The sequence below is a fragment of the Bubalus kerabau genome, chromosome 6 (assembly GCF_029407905.1).
Source record: "Bubalus kerabau isolate K-KA32 ecotype Philippines breed swamp buffalo chromosome 6, PCC_UOA_SB_1v2, whole genome shotgun sequence".
Lineage (NCBI taxonomy): Eukaryota > Metazoa > Chordata > Mammalia > Artiodactyla > Bovidae > Bubalus > Bubalus kerabau.
In genome coordinates this window covers 29467097-29488833 of record NC_073629.1, presented here as the reverse complement: position 1 = coordinate 29488833, position 21737 = coordinate 29467097, and the positions used below count along the sequence as shown (strand labels likewise).

General features: G+C 39.3%; 1 protein-coding gene across 1 annotated transcript; it reads right to left on the bottom strand.

The window, feature by feature from the left end:
• Positions 1–543: 543 nt before the first annotated feature.
• Positions 544–12801, bottom strand: SIKE1 (suppressor of IKBKE 1). Its single transcript, XM_055584647.1, has 5 exons — positions 12522–12801; positions 12180–12285; positions 11068–11210; positions 9607–9720; positions 544–8013 (listed from the first exon to the last, which is right to left on the bottom strand). The coding sequence occupies exons 1-5, from the start codon at positions 12678–12680 to the stop codon at positions 7912–7914; spliced, it is 624 nt and encodes a 207-aa protein (XP_055440622.1). The 5' UTR covers positions 12681–12801; the 3' UTR covers positions 544–7911.
• Positions 12802–21737: the final 8936 nt, after the last annotated feature.

Below are 21737 nucleotides of genomic sequence, written 5' to 3'. Positions count from 1 at the left end.
ACAAGTGTTAATGGAAAGTTCACAGAAAACAGCTAACCCTCCATTCCTTTTTCAAATAGCTTAGTTTGTTGACTGAACTATCAAGAACTTGCCTTTGTCCAGTCATGCCACCAGAAATGCAAATCAATTTTTCTTATGCTTAGAATCAACTAGACCACAACCCCTACATGTATAAGACATATCCCAATTTCAGAGATATTAAAGTATGAAATAAAAATAAATCTTAGGATCAGTAACATAAAAAAACACATTTCTAGGAGGCTAGACAAAATGTGAACTGTAGTTCATCGAGGCTCTGAAGGTTCCACCTCCTCTTTAGCACTCTTGAAGAGCGACAGAAAAAAAGCATCATCTGCTTTCCACTATGCATATTAGTGAATAATACTCCGTAATTCACCTTGAAAGTTGACATGAGACAACTGCAAGTGAAATAACTACAGAATATGAAATATATTTGCTTATAGTAAAATGTGTATAATATCAGTAAGGTATATGGAGGGAGAATTATAAAGTAGGAGACAGTATCAAGGATTTTTTAAAAAATGTACAATTTTATTTTATATGTATGTACCCCTTCAAAATATACTGTAGTCACATGATTAAATCTTATACATCAATGAAAATGAATGACAACTATACACAACACCATGAATCTTAGAAACATAACGAAGAGTGAAAAAAAATAAAATCCCCATAGGCTACTATAGTCTGATACCATCATAAAGGTCAAAAAGGAATGAAACTAAAAATGTCACTTCAGGGTGAGATACATGTTTCAGGTCTTTCTACATGTGACAAAGCTATTAAAAAGATGGAGCAGAGGGATAGAGACAGGAGAGGAGCTCAAATAAATAAATGTAACAAATGGGTAGTGTTCTATTTCCTAAATTAGGAGATGAATTATTATGCTTGATAATTTATATGCATGTCACATCCTTTTGTAAGTAAAAAATTACATTAAAACATTAAGTGTAAAATTATGCATAAAGTGTGGACAAAATTTATATTCAAAAGGTTGCTTTTTAAACTATGCTTCTTTTATCAGTCAGGGTTCCAGTCTTAATTATAGTCAATTCAGGTTAATTTTAACAAAAAGTGACATTAGTAAAAGCTAATAAGTAATCCTCAGGATCTCTGGATACCCTGAAAACCAGATTTAGAGGCTCTACAACCTCTATAATCACTTCAAATAATAGCTTCAGTGAAGACCCCACCGTCTCCACTGCTGGGCAGACACTGCAGCTTATACCATGGGCTTTGCTGACACTGGATACTGAGTGTTGTCAGTGCGGCTATTTTTTTGTTGCTTCCTGTGGAGCTGGATGTAGAAGCCGGTGTTGTATATCACTGCCTTTACTCAAAGATGTCTGCACAGCTCTCCCTCTTTCTATCACGAACTTTTAAGGCAGAGGTGTCTTCCCTGGCTGCAAAGAGGCTGGGAAAACAAGTATCTGACACTTTAGAATTTGTCAGGAGGGAGTAAGGTCCTGCCTCATTAGGTGATAGGTTCCCTAACCATAGTATGAGTTAGGATAATGGGCAGCCAGAAGAGAGATGACAGGTATCTTCTGCAGCCCATTCCTTGGCCATTCAACATCAACACAATGGTTAAAAACTATTCAGTGTAAAGACTGTCGTTAGCTGCTTTCTTAATACTCTTTCCTAACAGAATACTGATTTTATCTGGGGCCGCTATGTACCCAGCCTCCTTTGCTGTTAGAAGTTAACAATTTAACAGGTCAGGCAAATAAGACAAAAGAAACTCTGGATTTCTGGGGAAGCTTTGCTTTTCCTTATAAAGGAGAATAGGTATAGCTGGCATAGGCTATTTCCCCCCTCCTTTTTTTCCTGCTTTCAAACATGGACATGACTTCTGGCACAGCAGCAACCTTCTTGCAACATGAAAATAGCATGAAAGATGAAAAACATGCTAATGAGGCAGATTTGAAAGACAGAACCACACATTTCCTGTATGTAGTTAGTATTGCTAAGCACTGATTAAACACTGTTCCTTTCAGTTGCACGCACACACTGGAAAACAGATGACAATTAGGTCTCATTAGTTAAAGTGATAGTGAAGTTGCTAAGTCATGTCTGACTCCTTGCGACCCCATGGACTATAGCCCACCAGGCTCCTTCATCCATGGAATTTTCCAGGCAAGGGTAATGCAGTGGGTTGCTATTTCCTTCTCCAGGCTTCAATTATTAAATTCATGATATTTTCTAATATGTGGGCTGTGGTGTATCTTTTGCGCTATTAATAAAAGTAGATTTTGCTTATCAAGAACCACTTGAATTCTGAAGAGTATTGGGCATTTAAAGGAATCTTAATGGTTAAGAATGTTTCAAGTCTGCATTTGAATCTTGGTTTCTGTTTGAATAACCTCCTTGTGTACCTGCGTATCTGTAAAATGAAGTACAACTGGAAATGGAGATTTTACAATAACTAGAAAGGACCCAGCTTTCTAGTTCTCCTACTTATTTTTGTCTCTCAGTTCAGTTCAGTCGCTCAGTTGCATCTCTTTGCGACCCCATGGACTGCAGCACGACAGGCCACCCTGTCTATCAACAACTCCTGGAGTTCTCTCAAACACATGTCCATTAAGTCAGTGATGCCATCCAACCATCTCATCCTCTGTCGTCCCTTTGTCCTCCTGCCTTCAATCTTTCCCAACTGCTGCTGCTGCTGCTAAGTCGCTTCAGTCGTGTCCGACTGTGCGACCCCACAGATGGCAGCCCACCAGGCTCTGCCGTCCCTGGGATTCTCCAGGCAAGAACACTGGAGTGGGTTGCCATTTCCTTCTCCAATGCATGAAAGTGAAAGTGAAGTCGCTCAGTAAGTGTCCGACTCTTTGTGACCCCATGGACTACAGCCTACCAGGCTCCTCCGTCCATGGGATTTTCCAGGCAAGAGTACTGGAGTGGGTTGCCATTGCCTTCTCTGTCTTTCCCAGCATCCAGGTCTTTTCCAATGACTCAGTTCTTTGCATCAGGTGGCCAAAGTATTGGAGTTTCAGCTTCAACATCAGTCCTTCCAATGAATACTCAGGGCTGATTTCCTTTAGGATGGACTGCTTTGATCTCCTTGCAGTCTAAGGGACTCTCAAGAGTCTTCTCCAACACCACAGTTCAAAAGCATCAATTCTTCAGCACTCAGTTTTATTTATAGTCCACCTCTCACATCCATACATGACTACTGGAAAAACCATAGCTTTGACTAGATAGAGCTTTGTTGGCACAGTAATGTCTCTGCTTTTTAAGATGCTGTCTAGGTTGGTCATAACTTGCCTTCCAAGGAGTAAGCGTCTTTTAATTTCATGGCTGCAATCACCATCTGCAGTGATTTTGGAGCCCCTGAAAATATAGTCTGTCACTGTTTCCCCATCTATTTCCCATGAAGTGATGGGACCAGATGCCATGATCTTCGTTTTCTGAATGTTGAGTTTTAAGCCAACTTTTTCCACTCTCCTCTTTCACTTTTATCAAGAGGCTCTTTAGTTCTTCTTCACTTTCTGCCATAAGGGTGGTGTCATCTGCATATCTGAGTTTATTGATTTTTCTCCCAGCAATCTTGATTCCAGCTGGTGCTTTCTCCAGCCCAGTGTTTCTCGTGTTGTACTCTGCATATAAGTTAAATAAGCAGGGTAACAACATACAGTCTTGATGTAATCCTTTTCCTATTTGGAACCAGTCTGTTGTTCCATGTCCAGTTCTAACTGTTGCTTCCTGACCTGCATACAGATTTCTCAAGAGGTAGGTCAGGTGGTCTGGTATTTCCATCTCTTGAAGAATTTTCCACAGTTTGTTGTGATCCACGCAATTAAAGGCTTTGGCATAGTCAATGCAGCAGAAATAGATGTTTTTCTGGAACTCTCTTGCTTTTTCAATGATCCAGCGGATGTTGGCAATTTGATCTCTGGTTCCTCTGCCTTTTCTAAATCCAGCTTGAACATCTGGAAGTTCACGGTTCACGTACTGTTGAAGCCAGGCTTGGAGAATTTTGAGCATTACTTTACTAGTGTATGAGACGAGTGCATTGTGCAGTAGTTTGAATATTCTTTGGCATTGCTTTTCTTTGGGATTGGAATGAAAACTGATGTTTTCCAGTCCTGTGGTCACTGCTGAGTTTTCCAAATTTGCTGGTATATTGAGTGCAGCACTTTCACAGCATCATCTTTTAGGATTTGAAATAGCTCATCTGGAATTCTATCACCTCCATTAGCTTTGTTGTAGTCGTGCTTTCTAAGGCTCACTTGACTTCGCATTCCAGGATGTCTGGCTCTAGGTGAGTGTTCGTATCATTGTGATTATCTGGATCATGAAGATCTTTTTTCTATAGTTCTTCAGTGTATTCTTGCCATCTCTTCTTAATATCTTCTGCTTCTGTTAGGTCTGTATCACTTCTGTCCTTTATTGTGCCCATTTTGCATGAAATGTTCCCTTGGTATCTCTAATTTTCTTGAAGAGATCTCTAGTCTTTCCCATTGGATTGTTTTCCTCCATTTCTCTGCATTGATCACTGAGGAAGGCTTTATCTCTCCTTGCTATTCTTTGGAACTCTGCATTCAAATGGGTGTATCTTTCCTTTATTCCTTTGCCTCTCACTTCTCTTCTTTTCACAGCTATTTGTAAGGTCTCCTCAGACAACTATTTTGCCTTTCTTTTTCTTGGGGATGGTCTTGATCCCCGCCTTCTGTACAATGTCATGAACCTCCATCCATATTTCTTCAGGCACTCTATCAGATCTAATCTCTTGAATCGATTTCTCACTTTCACTGTATAATCATAAGGGATTTGATTTATGTCATACCTGAATGGTCTAGTGGTTTTCCCTATTTTCTTCAACTTAAGTCTGAATTTGGCAATAAGGAGTTCATGGTCTGAGCCACAGTTGGCTCCCAGTCTTGTTTTTGCTGTATAGAGCTTCTCCATCTTTGGTGCAAACAATATAATCAAGCTGATTTCAGTACTGACCATCTGGTGATGCCTATGTGTAGAGTCTGCTCCTGTGTTGTTGGAAGAGGGCATTTGCTATGACTAGTGCGTTCTCTTGGCAAAACTCTATTAGCCTTTGCTCTGCTTCACTCTGTACTCCAAGACCAAATTTGCCTGTTACTCCAGGTGTTTCTTGACTTCCTACTTTTGCATTCCAGTTTCCTATAATGAAAAGGACATCTTTTTTGGGTGTTAGTCCTAGAAGGTCTTGTAGGTCTTCATAGAACCGTTCAACTTCAGCTTCTTCAGCATTCAGCATTATTTTGTCTCTACAGGATTCTCAAGTTGTAAATAGTTCCTCCTTTGAACTCAATACATCCTTTTATTTATCACATTTGCCTCCTCTACCAGATTTTTCTTTGAAAACACTCAATTTTTTTGTCAAGTAGTTTGACATTCTCAAACTAATGTCCTTAGAAGTTATCTGGGATGATTATTAAAATACAAATTCCTAGATTCCATCCCCCAACTTCTATTTTAAGTCAGTGAACCACATTTGAGGAACACTGAAACAGACTTTCAATGTTTGAATCAAATTATGCATATGATAGCAATATGATAGAGGAGCTTGGACAGAGGAGCTTGGCAGGCTATAGTCAATGGGGTCACAAAGAGTCAGACATAACTAATGACTAACACACAATAAAGGTAGGTATCAATAATACTTAATTTTCAAGATACTTCCAAACTGTTTTAATTTTACATTTTGACTTGTAATCATGTAACTTACGATTTCTAACTATGAGGACATCTCTAACACCATTTCAGAAATAACTATTTTTGGTTATACTAACTATAATGTGATAATTAGGAAGTATTTATGACAAGCCCTAATTGACAGTTTGCTATATAAGTGAAAAATAAACCTTTGCACTTTCTAATAATTCGACTCATTACTGAGTTATATTAGCTGTTATTCTCAAAATGAGATTTCTATTAGAAAAGGTAAGTTTGTACTAAAATTTGGAAACCAGTCAAGTTCCTTCATCAACTGCAAAGTAAACTTTCATACACAAACCAAAGTCAAGAACATTCTTTCTCCTCTTTAACTACACACTATTTTCATAGTATTAACACCAGCTAGGCTCAATATTATATAGGGTCTTGAGAACTGTTGAGACTCAAGCTTCAAGTTTTTGATTTGTCAAAGGAAAAGTTAGCATTTAGATTTATCCTGATATCTGAGATGTAAGGAATTCTACAAACATCTCTAAAGGGACATAGAGCAGATAAAAGGACACTATGTTGTATTTTAGTGGGTCATTTGATTTATCATTTTCACCAAAAATTGGCCATGGCAGCTAACAAATGGCATATTTCTGCCTCCTGAATGGAACTGTGCGACACGGTGGCACTTAGGGCATACACTTCAAGGCAAATGATCAGACTAAAAATTTACATACTCTTAGGAAATGAGATAAGAACATCCACACTTTGGGTGGAAATGTTTTTCAAATTGTTTGCAAGACTCTGAATAGAAATTTGACAAATTAAAAAATGACATATACCAATTCGTTACAGCCTACCACTGTAGGCAAAGTCTGTTAGTATTACTGGGATCAGATGCTTTTAGGATATCTTGGATAAATTCTGTTGTTTTAATTGGTGTTAATTCTTTATGGTGTTACAAAAGAAAGTTTACACCACTCAAAGCACTAACAAAAATCTTTCTAATGATGTGTCTGTCCCATGCAGTATAATGCTTAGGGTAACTGGGAAATATTGACAGATTTAGCATTCATTATTTCAATTATTTGGGGGCAAACCTAAATTGATAGTATTACATGAGTAATTTATAAATTTGAAATATGAGTAAACTGAGATGGGGAATAAAATGACGAGTGAGCCTAGCTGATCACTTAGCATTTGACTCTCAACACAGCTTTTAGAAATGAAATAAACTCTCATTAAGTGATAAAACTTTGCTTCCTTGTGAAAAGTGGATCTAAAAAAAAAGCCAACTACTAGTACCAGTGATGAAAGACATCCAAACAAGTGATGGTTCTTAATTACAAGTTATATATAAATTAAACAGTAGAATGTAGTACCTTTAACTATGATGTGAATAAACCTATTATATATTCTTCACACTGGATAAACCATCCAAGTTGAAGATTTCCAAGTAGGACAAAACTGAAGAACTGACTAATAATATCAAACAGAATAAATAAAATTTACTTTCAGCATCTGAACTAAGCACATGTATGTGCATACACATACACAGGACAAATTTTTCAACATTCTTTGAACAATACGATGATTATACTAACACTGGACAAAAACAGCTGACTTACTTTCAAGTATATTTTGTGGGGACTAGCAATAGGTTCTCTCAAGAGTAAAGACACCTGGCTATAAGGTGCCAACTCTTAGCACCAGAGAGACTTAAAACTTCATAAAAGGTGAATGATGTTACAAATTAGAGAATCTATGTTACAAATTAGAGAATGTGCCAATCAACTTCTGTGGAGTTGTATTATTTTTCTCAAATGGAAAAAAATCCAGGTTTATGCCAAATAGACTTAAAAAGATAATCTGTGTTTAAGATTTTTTAGAATTGCAATTTATAATCTGATATAAAATAAAACTGCTGGCTTATAACAAAATGCTATAAGTTTCAGAGATATGAAAGAACAAAAATGAACTGAAAACACAGTTTATATAAATCAAGGTCCCAGAAATGAAAATTAGTCTCTTACAGAAAGGAATAGTGAAACTCAGTGTGTACTTTTACTAACACACCTTAAAACTATTTTGTGGACAGCCACTTTTGACTGCAAATTGTAAACTGCCACTTGATACATTTAATCAACATTAAATCTAGTCTGAGGCAAGACAATGAACGCACAATACTCGAATAGCGTTAATAACTTCCTTCCTTGATAAACAACCTCCAGGCATTATTCAGAAGTTGAATTATTTGATGGCTTGGGAAGCAGTGTCCACTGAGCTTTCCTTCCTGACCTGAAGAGACTCACTGCTGATGGACAATAATTCTCGAAGTTCCTTATTTTCAAGCTGGAAAATAAAAAAAAAATGTATGTTCATTTCAGGTATTCTGTCAAACTGTATCAGAACGCATTGTTTGAGGCTTGAAACAGAAAGTATATTATTTTACTTTTAAAAGTTTTAAAGAAACAAAAGAACTGAGAAGTTCCTAAAACTCTGCTTATTTATTCAGTTAAAAAACATTTACTGAGTAATTTCCACATGCCACGTGTTAAGACTACACATGAAAAAAACAGGGTCCCGCTCCACTGGAGGAATTCACTGCTTGTCAAAATCTTTATGGTTCCCACAAGTTTTACTATTGTTTCTTCTGTCTTTCAAATTCATAATAACATTTTCATTCTGCTTAACCTTCTCTCCTACATGTCCTAGTTTTGGAGAAAGGAAGGAAAGCGGGAAAATAATTACTGGGCACACAGCCAGGTTCCACATGGGTGTCTTACATATATTATTTCATACAGTATGCAGGGGAGGCACCATTGTTTACATCCATGTTCTCTTGCGATGAGGACACTGGCTCCCAAAAGTCCAAAAACCTGCCCATAGTCAGATAACCTGCATGTGGTATTGCTGGTCTCAATCTGATGCCCACATTTTTTCCACTTAAAGTATTAAGTAAGACTTGACTCACATTTCCTTAGGGCTGTTTCCATAACTGAAGTAAATTAGGGATGGCATAGACAAGGTCATTCTATCATTTTAACTAACTCCTATCCTAATTGGGTCTTTGCCACTCCCTTTGATTTCCAGATACGGCAGTTTGCACTCTTCATCCTTATTCTCTCTGCAGGAAATTCTGGTAAACCACAGCATTTTCAGGTTTCACCAAGACATACCCTGTATCTCTCTCCTAGCATTTACATACCATTTCATACCAAAAAAATTTATTAGTTTTATTGCTATCATTAGACTCTGAGGAGGGACCCTGTCTTTTTCTCTCTGGTAATTTTCCAAGGGCCCATGGCAGAATTTGTAATAAGTGTAACATTCATATCATCTATTGTAATGTTTCTCTTTAACAACTGTATGGGCACACTAACACTCCAGGCCTTTCTTTGTAAATTATTCCCATTTTAATCAAAACATTACATTAAAACAGCTTTAAAACAAAATCAAGACTTTAAAATAAAAATTGATTAAAAAAAAAAATCAAAACTAAAAGACCTGTAAAATAGTCTTCAGTCCCTTGGCTTTGTTTCCCAAAGGCAACCACTTTTAATATTTTTATCTATTTCTTTAGGTGTTTACTTCCATAATTCTACATAATATGTCTTGTACTGCTATTTCCTGATCATCAAGTTTAAACAGTATCTATTTGAGTTCTTTTTTACAGCAAATGAGGGACTTTAGCTCACATGTAATCTGTCCTTTCCACTCCCTTTACCCTCTCAGTATGATATATCAATTTCTAGCCAATAAGCATTTTCATTGTTTGCTTCTGATTACATTTCCTTTCTTCAAAAGGGTATGGAGGATGTTTTAATTTTAAATCAGACCACAGAGGAAACATCAATACACTGCAGTGATATACAATGATGGCATACCTTTCAGACTCTGAAAACTCCCTAAGATATTATGAACCTAAAACAGCAATAATCTTACCTCTAATTGCGCTAGTTTTTCCTGAATCTTACAAAATTGGTCATCATCCATTTGAACTGCTTTCCTCATCACTTCTCCCATTTCACAGATTCTGTCTATCTGATTCTCAATTTCCTGTGAAGATATTCAGAATAAGAAAGTGAAAAAGTCATTTTTTTAGCAGATATGAAGGTCACGAGACCATGTGTATTATGATGTTAAAAATTCATTTAATCTGTGGTACAGAGGTTATAGTAATTTCACTACAATCTAAGTCCTCAGAGGTAAAGCCATAATTAACTTATCTTGTGATATTCACAGATAATTCATTTTCAGAAGATTGACTCTAGTCTAATCATCCACTACATATTGGACGCTATCTCTAAATGGCTGTTTAACTTAAATTTAAATACTTTTATTGGCAGGAAGCTTGCCACATTCCAAGGTACCTTATTCTATCTTTGGACATACCTCTTAGCAGGCTTTTCATATAAGCTAAATTCTGTCTTCTTCAAGGATCAGGTTTTTCTCCTTTGGATCACAGATGAAAGTCATTCACATATTTAAACGATCCCTGTTCCCTATGACCTTAGTTAGTTAAATTCATTAAAATGCTTTCAATGGAATCTCAGATGAAACTTATCTTCCATAAACTCCACTGCAGCAAATAGTGAGGTGTCAATCTATTAATTTAGGATTAAATGATATAGTACATGCAAACGTACAAAGACAACTCTAAAGCACTCTACAAACTTAAGAAAATTACTGCATCTCCCAAATTAAGCCATAAGCAACAAGAGTATAGAAACTACGCCCTTTTTTTTTTTTTAAACCGTACTTCTCTCTCCTAACAACACAGTATGATGCTATGTATACTGACTCCCCTGCTATGTGCCAAGTACTATGTTAGGGATAAAAGATAAATTCATGCTCCTTACAAGCAAGGAGCTTACAGTTTAGTGAAACATACCATAATAACAACTCAAGTATTTACCGAATACCTTTAATACTAACAGGCTTCCCTTGTGGCTCAGCTGGTAAAGGATCTGGCTGCAATCCAGGAGACCTGGGTTCAATCCCTAGATTGGGAAGATACCCTGGAAAAGGGAAAGATTACCCACTCCAGTATTCTGGCCTGGAGAATTCCATGAACTGTACAGTCCTTGGGGTCCCAAAGAATCAGACATGACTGAGTGACTTTCATTTTCACTTTAACGCTAACTGACATTGTTCAGTGGAAAAACTAAGTGTTCATTAACATCTTGAAGAGAGATCTTAGTGGAGGGATGAACTTGAGTCTTACTCAGATAAAAGGCCCTTTACCCCCGTTTTTCTACTCATATTTTTACAAAGCTATACTAAAACCTACAGCAAATGTGGTAAACATGAAAGGAAAACAAGCTTACTTCAAAAGCAAGCACATGATCTAAAACAACGTCAAGACTTGAATTCATTTAGAATTTATCCATCAAAGTTTCTTACTGCAGAGTGAGACTGGTGAGCTTTCAGGACCGGTTCAGCATCCGCTGCTTTTTTAGCAACCATTAATTGTAACATCTGTTTTCGGTATTTGCTCATGATGAGTTCCAAAGCATCCTGGTGTTCCTCCAAGGAAACCCATAGCTCTATCAAAAAAACAAAATAACTTGGCAGTGATGTCTGAGATACCTCCTAAAGCCAAACTCAAACAGCTGGATTTTATGACATGCGTGAAGTATTATGAACCCAAAGATGTAAATTGGCGTTTAAGTCCACAAAACTCAACAGTCATGGTCTATGCAAAAAAATATCTTTCCAGGCAGCAGCAGCAAAATCTGGTAGAATCAACATGGGATGTGGCATCAGAAGACATGAGTTTAAGTTCAATTCTGTGAATTACTAGATTACTACTCTTAAATCATGTAACCTCTCTGAGCCTATTTCTTATCTGCCTTGTAATAATAAAAACCTGGCTTGTCTACTTCAAAATGAACATATGAGAATACATATATGTATTGCATGATATATGTGAAGGCCCTCTGTAAATTTATATACAAATAACTATTCATACTACTATCATTAACAATCTATTCACCAAGCCCAAGAATACACACCCAAGGATTAACTTTAGCTCTTCCACCTTGCATAAGAACATAAAAATCCCTTCAATCCTAGCTTTAATGTTTATTTCAATTAATATTTAAACATTAAATCTTAAGCCCTTGAGGATATTAACTCTTCCATTATGCAACCCTTAGTCTCCAGACACCTAACAAGCCATACAATAATAATTCAACTCTACTAAGCACCTCTTGGATAAGCTGCGTTTAAATACAAAATCAGTCAGATGACCTTGAAAAGAGTAATGTAATAAACTTTACTGCTACTGGGTCATCACAGGCTATGGCAACCCACTCCATTATTCTTGCCTGGAGAATCCCACAGACAGAGGAGCCTGGCAGGCTACAGTCCATGGGGTCGCAAGAGTCGGACACGACTTAGTGACTAAATCACCACCACAGCATGTGCACTTTTGTGACTTGTCATTTTTGCAAGAACTTTTGAAATATCACTGGATATGAGAAAATCATTACACACAAAAAGGCCTGACTAACCTCTGTTTTCCTGCTGCAAGTCTCTAATCTGTGTATTCTCTTGGGACAGCAGAATGTGAGGTTTGTATTTGGACATGTCCTTTATATCGGATGCATCCTCTTGATACTGGACAAACAAGAGACAAACTAATCGCGCCGTAAACATAACAGCCGCAGACGCAACTGAAGAGGAAGGAGGCAGAACTCCAGGACAGCACTGGCAGCCCCGACCCCACAGAAAGGTCTCACAGCCACCCTCTGGGACCAGAAAAAAGCCTCCAAGCCGAGTTTGCACTTCACCTCATCCTCCACCCCTCAAGTGCCCAGAAACCCGAGGGCACGGGCCCGTACCCTCTGCCTGACCTGGTCCGGAAGCGCTGTCCCCGCCTCCCGCATAGCGGCTACCCGCCGGTGCAGAGCCGCCGACTGATCCACTAGTGACTCGGCGGCCGCATCGTGCTCCCTCAGCCTCTCCAGTAGAGTCTTAGCGTCTGTCAGAATCTTCTCGATGGTGCAGCTCATAGCGGCCCCAGGACCGCAGTCAGAACACCGCTCACCAGTGCCAAGGACTCAGCGCGTCCCTGAGCGAGTCTCAGCTTTACAGACGTCACTTCCGGGTACGTTTAAAAGGAGCCTCGGCGGCACCCGCGATGTGCGCTTGCGCAGTGGCAGCCTCGGTGGTGCTGACCGTCTTTAACCTGCGGCTTCCCCGCATCCTCGCCCTGTGCAAGAGCCCCAGAGGCCTGCCCTTGCCACGCCTTTGGTTTCCTGTTTCCACTGCCTGGTGGTCAAGTTGTGTTAAGGCTGGGCTAGTCTTGAGTTTCCCCTGTTCCTACTGGTTTTGATTGATGTGGATTGCTCTTATCACCGTTTAATATTTTTTTTCTTTTAATGTGGTAAACACGCTTTAAATTTATCATCTTAACCAATAGTATTAAGTACATTCAAGTTGTTGTGCAGTCATCACTACCATTCATCTGCAGAATTCTTTTCATTTTGCAAAACTGAAGTCTTAACAGTCTCTTGGACTGCAAGGAGATCAAATCAGTCAATCCTAAAGGAAATCAGCCCTGACTATTCATTGGAAGGACTGATGATGAAGCCTAAGCTCAAGTACTTTGGCCACCTGATGCTAAGAACCGATTCACTGAAAAAGACTGATGCTCAGAAGGGTTGAGGGCGGGAGGAGAAGGGGGTGACAGAGGATAAGATGGTTGAATAGCTTCACTGATACAATGAATTTGAGCAAACTCTGGGAGATAGTGAAGGACTAGAAAACCTGGTGTGCTGCAGTCCATGGGGTTGCAAAGAGTGGAAAGCTACTTAGCAACTAAACACAACAGCATTAGACTTTAACTCCTTATTCTGCCTTCCTCCCAGCCCTTGGCAGCCACTCCTCTATTTTCTGTCTCTATGAATTTAACTACATTAGATACCTCATACAAGTGGAATCATAGAAAACATAATTGTCATTTTTGTGAATGGCTTATTTCACTTGGCATAATGTCCTCAAGGTTCATCCATGCAAGCAGAAATTCCTTTCTTGTTAAGACTGACTAATATTCATATATATGTGTGTGCATATGTACAGGCTTCCATGGTGGCTCAGTGGTAAAGAATCTGCTGGCCAGTGCAGGAGACTTCATGTTCTATCCCTGGATCACGAAGATCCCATGGAGGAGGAACTGGCAACCCACTCCATTATTCTTGCCTGGAGAATCCCATGGACAGAGGAGCCTGGTGGGCTACAATCTGTGGGATCACAAAGACTTGGACATGACTCAACAATGACAGCTACTGATGGACCCTTGGGGAGCCTTCATCTTTTTGCTGTTGTGAATAATGCTGTTATGAATACATGTATAAATATCTGTTTGAATCCCTCCTTTAAATTCTTTTGAGTGTATATCCAGAAGTGGAATGGGGACATGGTTAATTCTATTTTTAAATTTTTGAGGAATGACCAAACTGTTTGCCACAGTGGCTGCATCATTTTACATTTTTACCAACAGTACATAAGGGTTTCAATTTCTTCACATCTTTGCATACACTTGTTATTTTATGTTTTCTTCAATAGCCATTTTAATGGGTGTGAGGTAGAGTCATTGTCTGCTTACCTATTTTTTTCTAGTTTAGCTCAATTATTAATTGAAAATAAATTTAACTAGAACAGCAATGAGTTGTGCTATTATATCACAAGCTTGTGTGTCAAGCTTTGTTCTTTTCCATTGATTATTACTGTAAATATTTTTGAAAAGTCTTGTTTCAGGCACTGTTTGGTGTCTGGAAATACAGCAGAGAATGACACAAGGTCTTGACCCTTAGGGAGTTTATATTCTAATGGGAGAAAGAGTTCAAACTCTTATAAATAGTTGAAGGTAATAACAGAATTAGGAGCCCAGTGAAAGGGCAAGAGTGCCATGGCAGTAGTGAGAGGTCAGAGAAGGGGGTTGGAGAGGAGAATTGACTTTTTACCTTTGTATTCTCAGCATATTCTGGAAGAAAATCTGCCTACCATACCTCCTATAGATAATACGGCTGGCCACTGTTGCAGAATTTGCAAACAATATTTTAATATATTCTTTTACTAAAACCACAATTCCATGCAAATAGTGCTCTCCTACACTTTCCCTCACCATCTGAATCACAGCTTTATAGGACGTTTACCTTATGCAAAGGTGACATGCTAAGTATACACAACAGTCAGTGGCCCATAGGAGAGACAATCTAGGCGAATTCTATAATTCTTTTTTTGCTACACTCATGCAATCTGTTCCTAATGAAATCTGGAAGAAGACTTTTTAGGTCTATTCAAAAGGCACAAAAGTACTTAATCAACACTTTTGAATTCTACCTCTTATTGTGCTATCCTGTGGAAGGTTTTTCCTATTACCGTTCTCTGCTCTGTCTATCTTGTCCTTCCCCACTTTTTCCTGACCTGGGAAATCAAACTTTGGAAGATATACTTGCTTTATGCTTCTATGGGGCTTCCCAGGTGACGCTAGTGGTAAAGAGCCTGCCTGCCAATGCAGGAGACTTTAGAGACACAGTATGGATCCCTGGATCGAGAAGATGCCCTGGAGGAGGGCATGGCAACCCATTCCAGTATTTTTGCCTGGAGAATCCCATGGATAGAGGAGCTTGGTGGAACATGGGGTCCCACAGAGTCGGACACTATTGAAGTGACTTAGCAACACAGCATAGCAGCATAACCGTCTCTAACACCTGGTCTGTAGAAAGAATTATATCATAATTGCTATCAGTATTGACAGTAATACTGATGTTTATTAAGTGCTTACTCTGCACCTGTCAGTATTCTAAGGACTTTATGGTGATTCAGTTATATAATCCTCACAATTACCATGTGTTAGATTTCCTCTGTGAAAGTGTTGAAGTATTAGTTGCTCTGTTGTGTCTGACTCTTTGTGACCCCATGAACTATATCGCCTGCCAATCTACTCTGTCCAAGGAATTCTCCACTCAAGAATACTGGAGTGGGTAGAAGATCCTTCTCCAGGGGATCTTCCCGACCCAGGAATTGAACCTGGGTCTCCTGACTTGCAGGCAGATTCTTTTACCTTCTGAGTCACCGAGGAAGCCTAGATTTCCTTTAAACAATGCCGTATGCATCAGAGAGCTTTAGTGTTATCTAGAGAGCACAAATTTTTCTTTTCAGATTTGACCACTTTCCCTAAATCAGCTTTTGATTATACAAGTTCATAATTCCTTATTCAAAACCTTGGGACATGATGTTTTCTGAGATTCAGAAAATTTAATACTTTAGAAAGGTATTAAGATCCATATACTGTATATCACTTAATACTAGGGTTTGAATGAATTATGTGTATCTTTTGCACATATATTGCATTTTTAATAAAACTGCCTACAGTTAAAAGTTTTCTTGATATTTCCAGTCTTATGCTTCTCTATGACATAATATAATTATTATTTTTCTTTAGGAGTGTGAATGTTTTTGGTATAAGTATTTCCTTATAAGAACTTCAGAAACAGTCCACAACAGGAGCATGAAGGTCTGAAATTCTTTTAACTATTACCTGGAGGAAAGGTGTGTAAAAAGAAACTGAACTGCATCTGACATAGCAGTGTCTGAGTAGAACAGTCAGTGAACCACACATGATCCTAGTTAAGATTGAATGAGTCAGACTTTGGAAACTATACTGTCAACTATTATGGATTGAATTTCTGGAACCAGGGTCCATATCATACTTAACATGGTGGGAAATAGAAGATCTTTCCTGAATTTAATCCTTGTTCCCACTATCAATCATCCTTAAGGAGAAAATATGGCCTCTAGGTAGAGGTCAACTTTTCTCTGGCTGGGTCTGAGAAAGAGTGAGAGGTCATGGCTTGGAAAGGAAACGATGATGCTAAAGTGACCCCTGATTTTGAGAGGACAGCTGCCATTCTACAACTCTGTGGCCAACAGAGGGATAAATGAGAGAGATCACTGGTAGGAAACACTGGGATAAAGTATTGCCAGTAGATTCTAGGGCAATGATAACTAAAATTTTGTTTTCCATGATCATCTTTTCCCGTGTTACAGTCCCTTTTATCTTTGGGTCAGTAGTTAAATTTATAAATACCTAAGCTTCAAGTTAGCTGTACTTAAGGATTTTAGGGGGGTGCCTCAGTCTGTACTGGGGCAAAGTGTTAAGAGTCTGCTCTAAAGTTAGATTGTGATGATGTTTGCACTACACTGAATATACTAAAAATCACTGAAATGTATGCTTTATCTGCATGAATTGTATGGGCTATTTATAAATAAACATGTGAATAAAGCTGTTAAAAGATCAAGTCCTGGATCACTGCTTCAGTTCAGTTCAGCTGCTCAGTCGTGTCCGACTCTTTGCAACCCCATGAATAGCAGCGCGCCAGGACTCCCTGTCCATCACCAACTCCCAGAGTTCACTTAAACTCATGTTCATCGAGTCGGTGATGCCATCCGGCCATCTCATCCTCTGTCGTCCTCTTCTCCTGCCCCCAATCCCTCCTAGCATCAGGGTCTTTTCAAATGAGTCAACTCTTCCCATGAGGTGGCCAAAGAATTGGAGCTTCAGCTTCAACATCAGTCCTTCCAATGAACTACCCAGGACTCATCTCCTTTAGGATGGACTGGTTGGATCTCCTTGCAGTCCAAGGGACTCTTAAGAGTCTTCCCCGACACCACAGTTCAAAAGCATCAATTTTTCGGCGCTCAGCTTTCTTCACAGTCCAACTCTTACATCCATACGTGACCACTGGAAAACCAAAGCTTTGACTAGATGGACCTTTGTTGGCAAAGTAATGTCTCTGCTTTTGAATATGCTATCTAGGTTGGTCATAACTTTCCTTCCAAGGAGTAAGTGTCTTTTAATTTCATGGCTGCAGTCACCATCTGCAGTGATTTTGGAGCCCCCAGAAATAAAGTCTGACACTGTTTCCTCTGTTTCCCCATCTATTTCCCATGAAGTGATGGGATCAGATGCCATGATCTTCATTTTCTGAATGTTGAGCTTTAAGCCAACTTTTTCACTCTCCACTTTCACTTTCATCAAGAGGCTTTTGAGTTCCTCTTCACTTTCTGCCATAAGGGTGGTGTCATCTGCATATCTGAGGTTATTGATATTTCTCCCGCCAATCTTTATTCCAGCTTGTGCTTCTTCCAGCCCAGTGTTTCTCATGATGTACTCTGCATATAAGTTAAATAAGCAGGGTGACAATATACAGCCTTGACGTACTCCTTTTCCTATTTGGAACCAGTCTGTTGTTCCATGTCCCGTTCTATCTGTTGCTTCCTGACCTGCATACAGGTTTCTCAAGAGGCAGATCAGGTGGTCTGGTATTCCCATCTCTTTCAGAATTTCCCACAGTTTATTGTGATCCACACAGTCAAAGGCTTTGGCATAGTCAATAAAGCAGAAATAGATGTTTTTCTGGAACTCTCTTGCTTTTTCCATGATCCAGCGGATGTTGGCAATTTGATCTCTGGTTCCTCTGCCTTTTCTAAAACCAGCTTGAACATCAGGAAGTTCACAGTTCACATATTGCTGAAGCCTGGCTTTGAGAATTTTGAGCATTACTTTACTAGCGTGTGAGAGGAGTGCAGTTGTGCGGTAGTTTGAGCATTCTTTGGCATTGCCTTTCTTTGGGATTGGAATGAAAACTGACCTTTTCCAGTCCTGTGGCCACTGCTGAGTTTTCCAAATTTGCTGACATACTGAGTGCAGCACTTTCACAGCATCATCTTTCAGGATTTGAAATAGGTTAACTAGAATTCCATCACCTCCACTAGCATCTTTCAGGATTTGAGATAGCTCAACTGGAATTCCATCACCTCCACTAGCTTTGTTTGTAGTGATGCTTTCTAAGGCCCACTTGACTTCACATTCCAGGATGTCTGGCTCTAGGTCAGTGATCACACCATCGTGATTATATGGGTCGTGAAGCTCTTTTTTGTACAGTTTTTCTGTGTTATCTTGCCACCTCTTCTTAATATTGTCTGCATCTGTTAGATCCATACCATTTCGGTCCTTTATCAAGCCCATCTTTGCATGAAATGTTCCCTTGGTATCTCTAATTTTCTTGAAGAGATCTCTAGTCTTTCCCATTCTGTTGTTTTCCTCTATTTTTTTGCATTGATTTCTGAGGAAGGCTTTCTTATCTCTCCTTGCTATTCTTTGGAACTCTGCATTCAGATGCTTATATCTTTCCTTTTCTCCTTTGCTTTTTGCTTCCCTTCTTTTCACAGCTATTTGTAGGGCCTCCCCAGACAGCCATTTTGCTTTTTTGCATTTCTTTTCCATGGGGATGATCTTGATCCCTGTCTCCTGTACAATGTCACGCACCTCCATCCACAGTTCATCAGGCACTCTGTCTATCAGATCTAGTCCCTTAAATCTATTTCCCACTTCCACTGTATAATCATAAGAGATTTGATTTAGGTCATACTTGAATGGTCTAGTGGTTTTCTCCACTTTCTTCAATTTAAGTCTAAATTTGTCAATAAGCAGTTCATGACCTGAGCCACAGTCAGCTCCTGGTCTTGTTTTTGTTGACTGTATAGAGCTTCTCCATCTTTGGCTGCAAAGAATAGAATCAATCTGATTTTGGTGTTGACCATCTCGTGATGTCCATGTGTAGAGTCTTCTCTTGTGTTGTTGGAAGAGGGTGTTTGCTATGACCAGTGCGTTCTCTTGGCAAAACTCTATTCACTTTTGCCCTGCTTCATTCCGTACTCCAAGGCCAAATTTGCCTGTTACTCCAGGTGTTTCTTGACTTCCTACTTTTGCATTCCAGTCCCCTATCATTGGTTAGTGCACAATAAAATAATAGTAGCTTATATTTTTAAAACATTCAGTATGTGCAATGAAATTATCTGAAGGCTTCTTCATAAATAACTCTCACAACAACTATATGTGCTAGGTATTATCATTATCCCTACTTTAACAGAGAAGGAATGTGTAATTTTGTCTTACCGTTTATATGTTTTAGAGACAAGATAAGAATTGGGAGTCTGGCTTCAGAATCAGTACTCTCTACTACTACACTGTAGTGTGGTATCAGGATAGGGTGAGGAGTTAAGTGTATTTCTCATTAAAAAAGGGGGTAAAATCAGGTGCTGACAGGGGTGGGGCATGGTTTGTAAGTGATGCAAGGGTTTGGAATTAAGCAATTACTGAAGGAAATCAGAGGGTATATACCATTTGTTTACTGCTACACAAGAAACTACCCCACAGCTTAGTGGCTTAAAACAGTAGTCATTTATTTTGCTCACTACTCTTCTGAGTTGTCTTTCTCATATGGGTCAGATTTGGCTGATTCTAGATTTGTGATTGGTTGGCAGAGGGCTAGCTGGTCCTGGGTATACTCACATGTCTGATGGTAGGCCTGCTGTCAACTGGAGTGATGGTGGTGCCTGGGCATTGATCTCTCACCCTTTAGTAGGCTAGCCATAGCTTGTTCACATGGCTGTGTAACAACAAGATCAATACAAGACCAAATGTGCAAGTGTTTCCTCACCTCTGCTTACTCATGTATACTACAGTGTCTCACTGGCCAAAGCAAATCATGTGGCCAGCCCACATTCACGGGATGGAGAAATACACCCCACTTCTTTCTGGGAAGGAAAAGATGGAGTCCAGTTTTACAATCTATCATAGAACATTTGCAATATCTCATAGAAGGAGAGGTTCCAATGGTTAAAAATAAATGAGAGGTGTTAGAGGTCTGATTAAAATTAGAAATTATACTTGTGTGGTGGCACAATCTCCATGATTTTACAATTTTCTATAGTATTGTTCAACTTCTTAGAGACAAGTTGAGAGTGAGGTCTTTGGGAATCAGTGATGAGGTCCAGCTGAAGAAGAAGGCAGTGGGTCTGGGGGGATGGTATCTCGTGGATGGACTTATATGTAACTGAAGTGGGAGTGGTGCTTGATAAAGGCAGAACCATCCAGTAGAAAGCACCTAGCAGAGACTATGGCTTTTACTGGGATAGGAGGGGCAAAACAATGTGAATCCAGAGTCTTTGGTCCTGTCTGTTATCACATGTAACACATTTTTTGTTGTTGTTTATTTGCTAAGTTGTGTACGACTCTTTGCAACCCCATGGACCATAGCCTACCAGGCTCCTCTGTCCTTGGAATTCTCATGAAACAATACTAGAGTGGGTTGCCATTTCCTTCCCCAGGGCATCTTCCTGATCCAGGGATCAAACCTGGATCTCCTGCATTGGCAGGCAGATTCTTTACCGCTGACCCCAGGGAGTAAGTAAGGACATGTTAGTTGCTCAGTTGTGCCCGACTCTTTGCGACCCCATGGACTGCAGCCCACCAGGCTCCTCTGTCCATGCGATTTTCCATGCAAGGATACTGGAGTGGGTTGCCATTTCCTTCTCCAGAGGATGTTCCCAATCCAGGGATCGAACCCCAGTCTCCTGTACTGCAGGCAGATTCTTTACCGACTGAGTTACAAGGGAAGCCAAGCCCAGGGAGTGGACATCCATAAATATAAATGTAAATTTTGTTAGAAGACACAGGTCTTATAAGAGTAAGTAGAGACAAAGCTGGTGATACATTAGGTTTTTAAATTTCACACACAATATAAACCATAATTCCCAAGAAGATAGTGGCTTTAATTTTTGATATATTGGAAAGTTGAATGAAGTACGCATGCTTGCTTTCTTTTTTTTTTTTCTTTTCTTCCCACTTGTGAATGATGTGTGTATGTGTGGGGAGTAATGGCAGGTTATAACTTTAGCTTTGTTACTCTCAAATCGGGTAGTAATGACTATGTAGTTGAGTTCCTTCTCTGGACTGATGCCAACATTTCAGCTTTTCCATTTATAAGGCTGTATATGCTTTTAATAAAGGTTTAGAATTGTAATGTGCAATTTCTAAACAATGTGAGCCATTTCCAGATATCATTGCTGCTGCTGCTGCTGCTGCTGAGTCACTTCAGTCGTGTCCGACTCTGTGCGACCCCATAGACGGCAGCCCACCAGAATGCCCCGTCCCTGGGATTTTGCAGGCAAGAACACTGGAGTGGGTTGCCATTTCCTTCTCCAGTGTATGAAAGTGA

What these genes read in the sequence shown, in the direction of transcription:
- SIKE1 (XM_055584647.1), bottom strand. Translation starts at nt 12,680, where the DNA reads ATGAGCTGCACCATCGAGAAGATTCTGACAGACGCTAAGACTCTACTG. An exon ending in CTCACCAGTCTCACTCTGCA is followed by an intron (nt 9,721 to 11,067) that starts GTAAGAAACTTT and finishes ATATCTTCACAG; the next exon opens with GAAATTGAGAATCAGATAGA. An exon ending in AAAAACTAGCGCAATTAGAG is followed by an intron (nt 8,014 to 9,606) that starts GTAAGATTATTG and finishes TTTATTTTCCAG; the next exon opens with CTTGAAAATAAGGAACTTCG.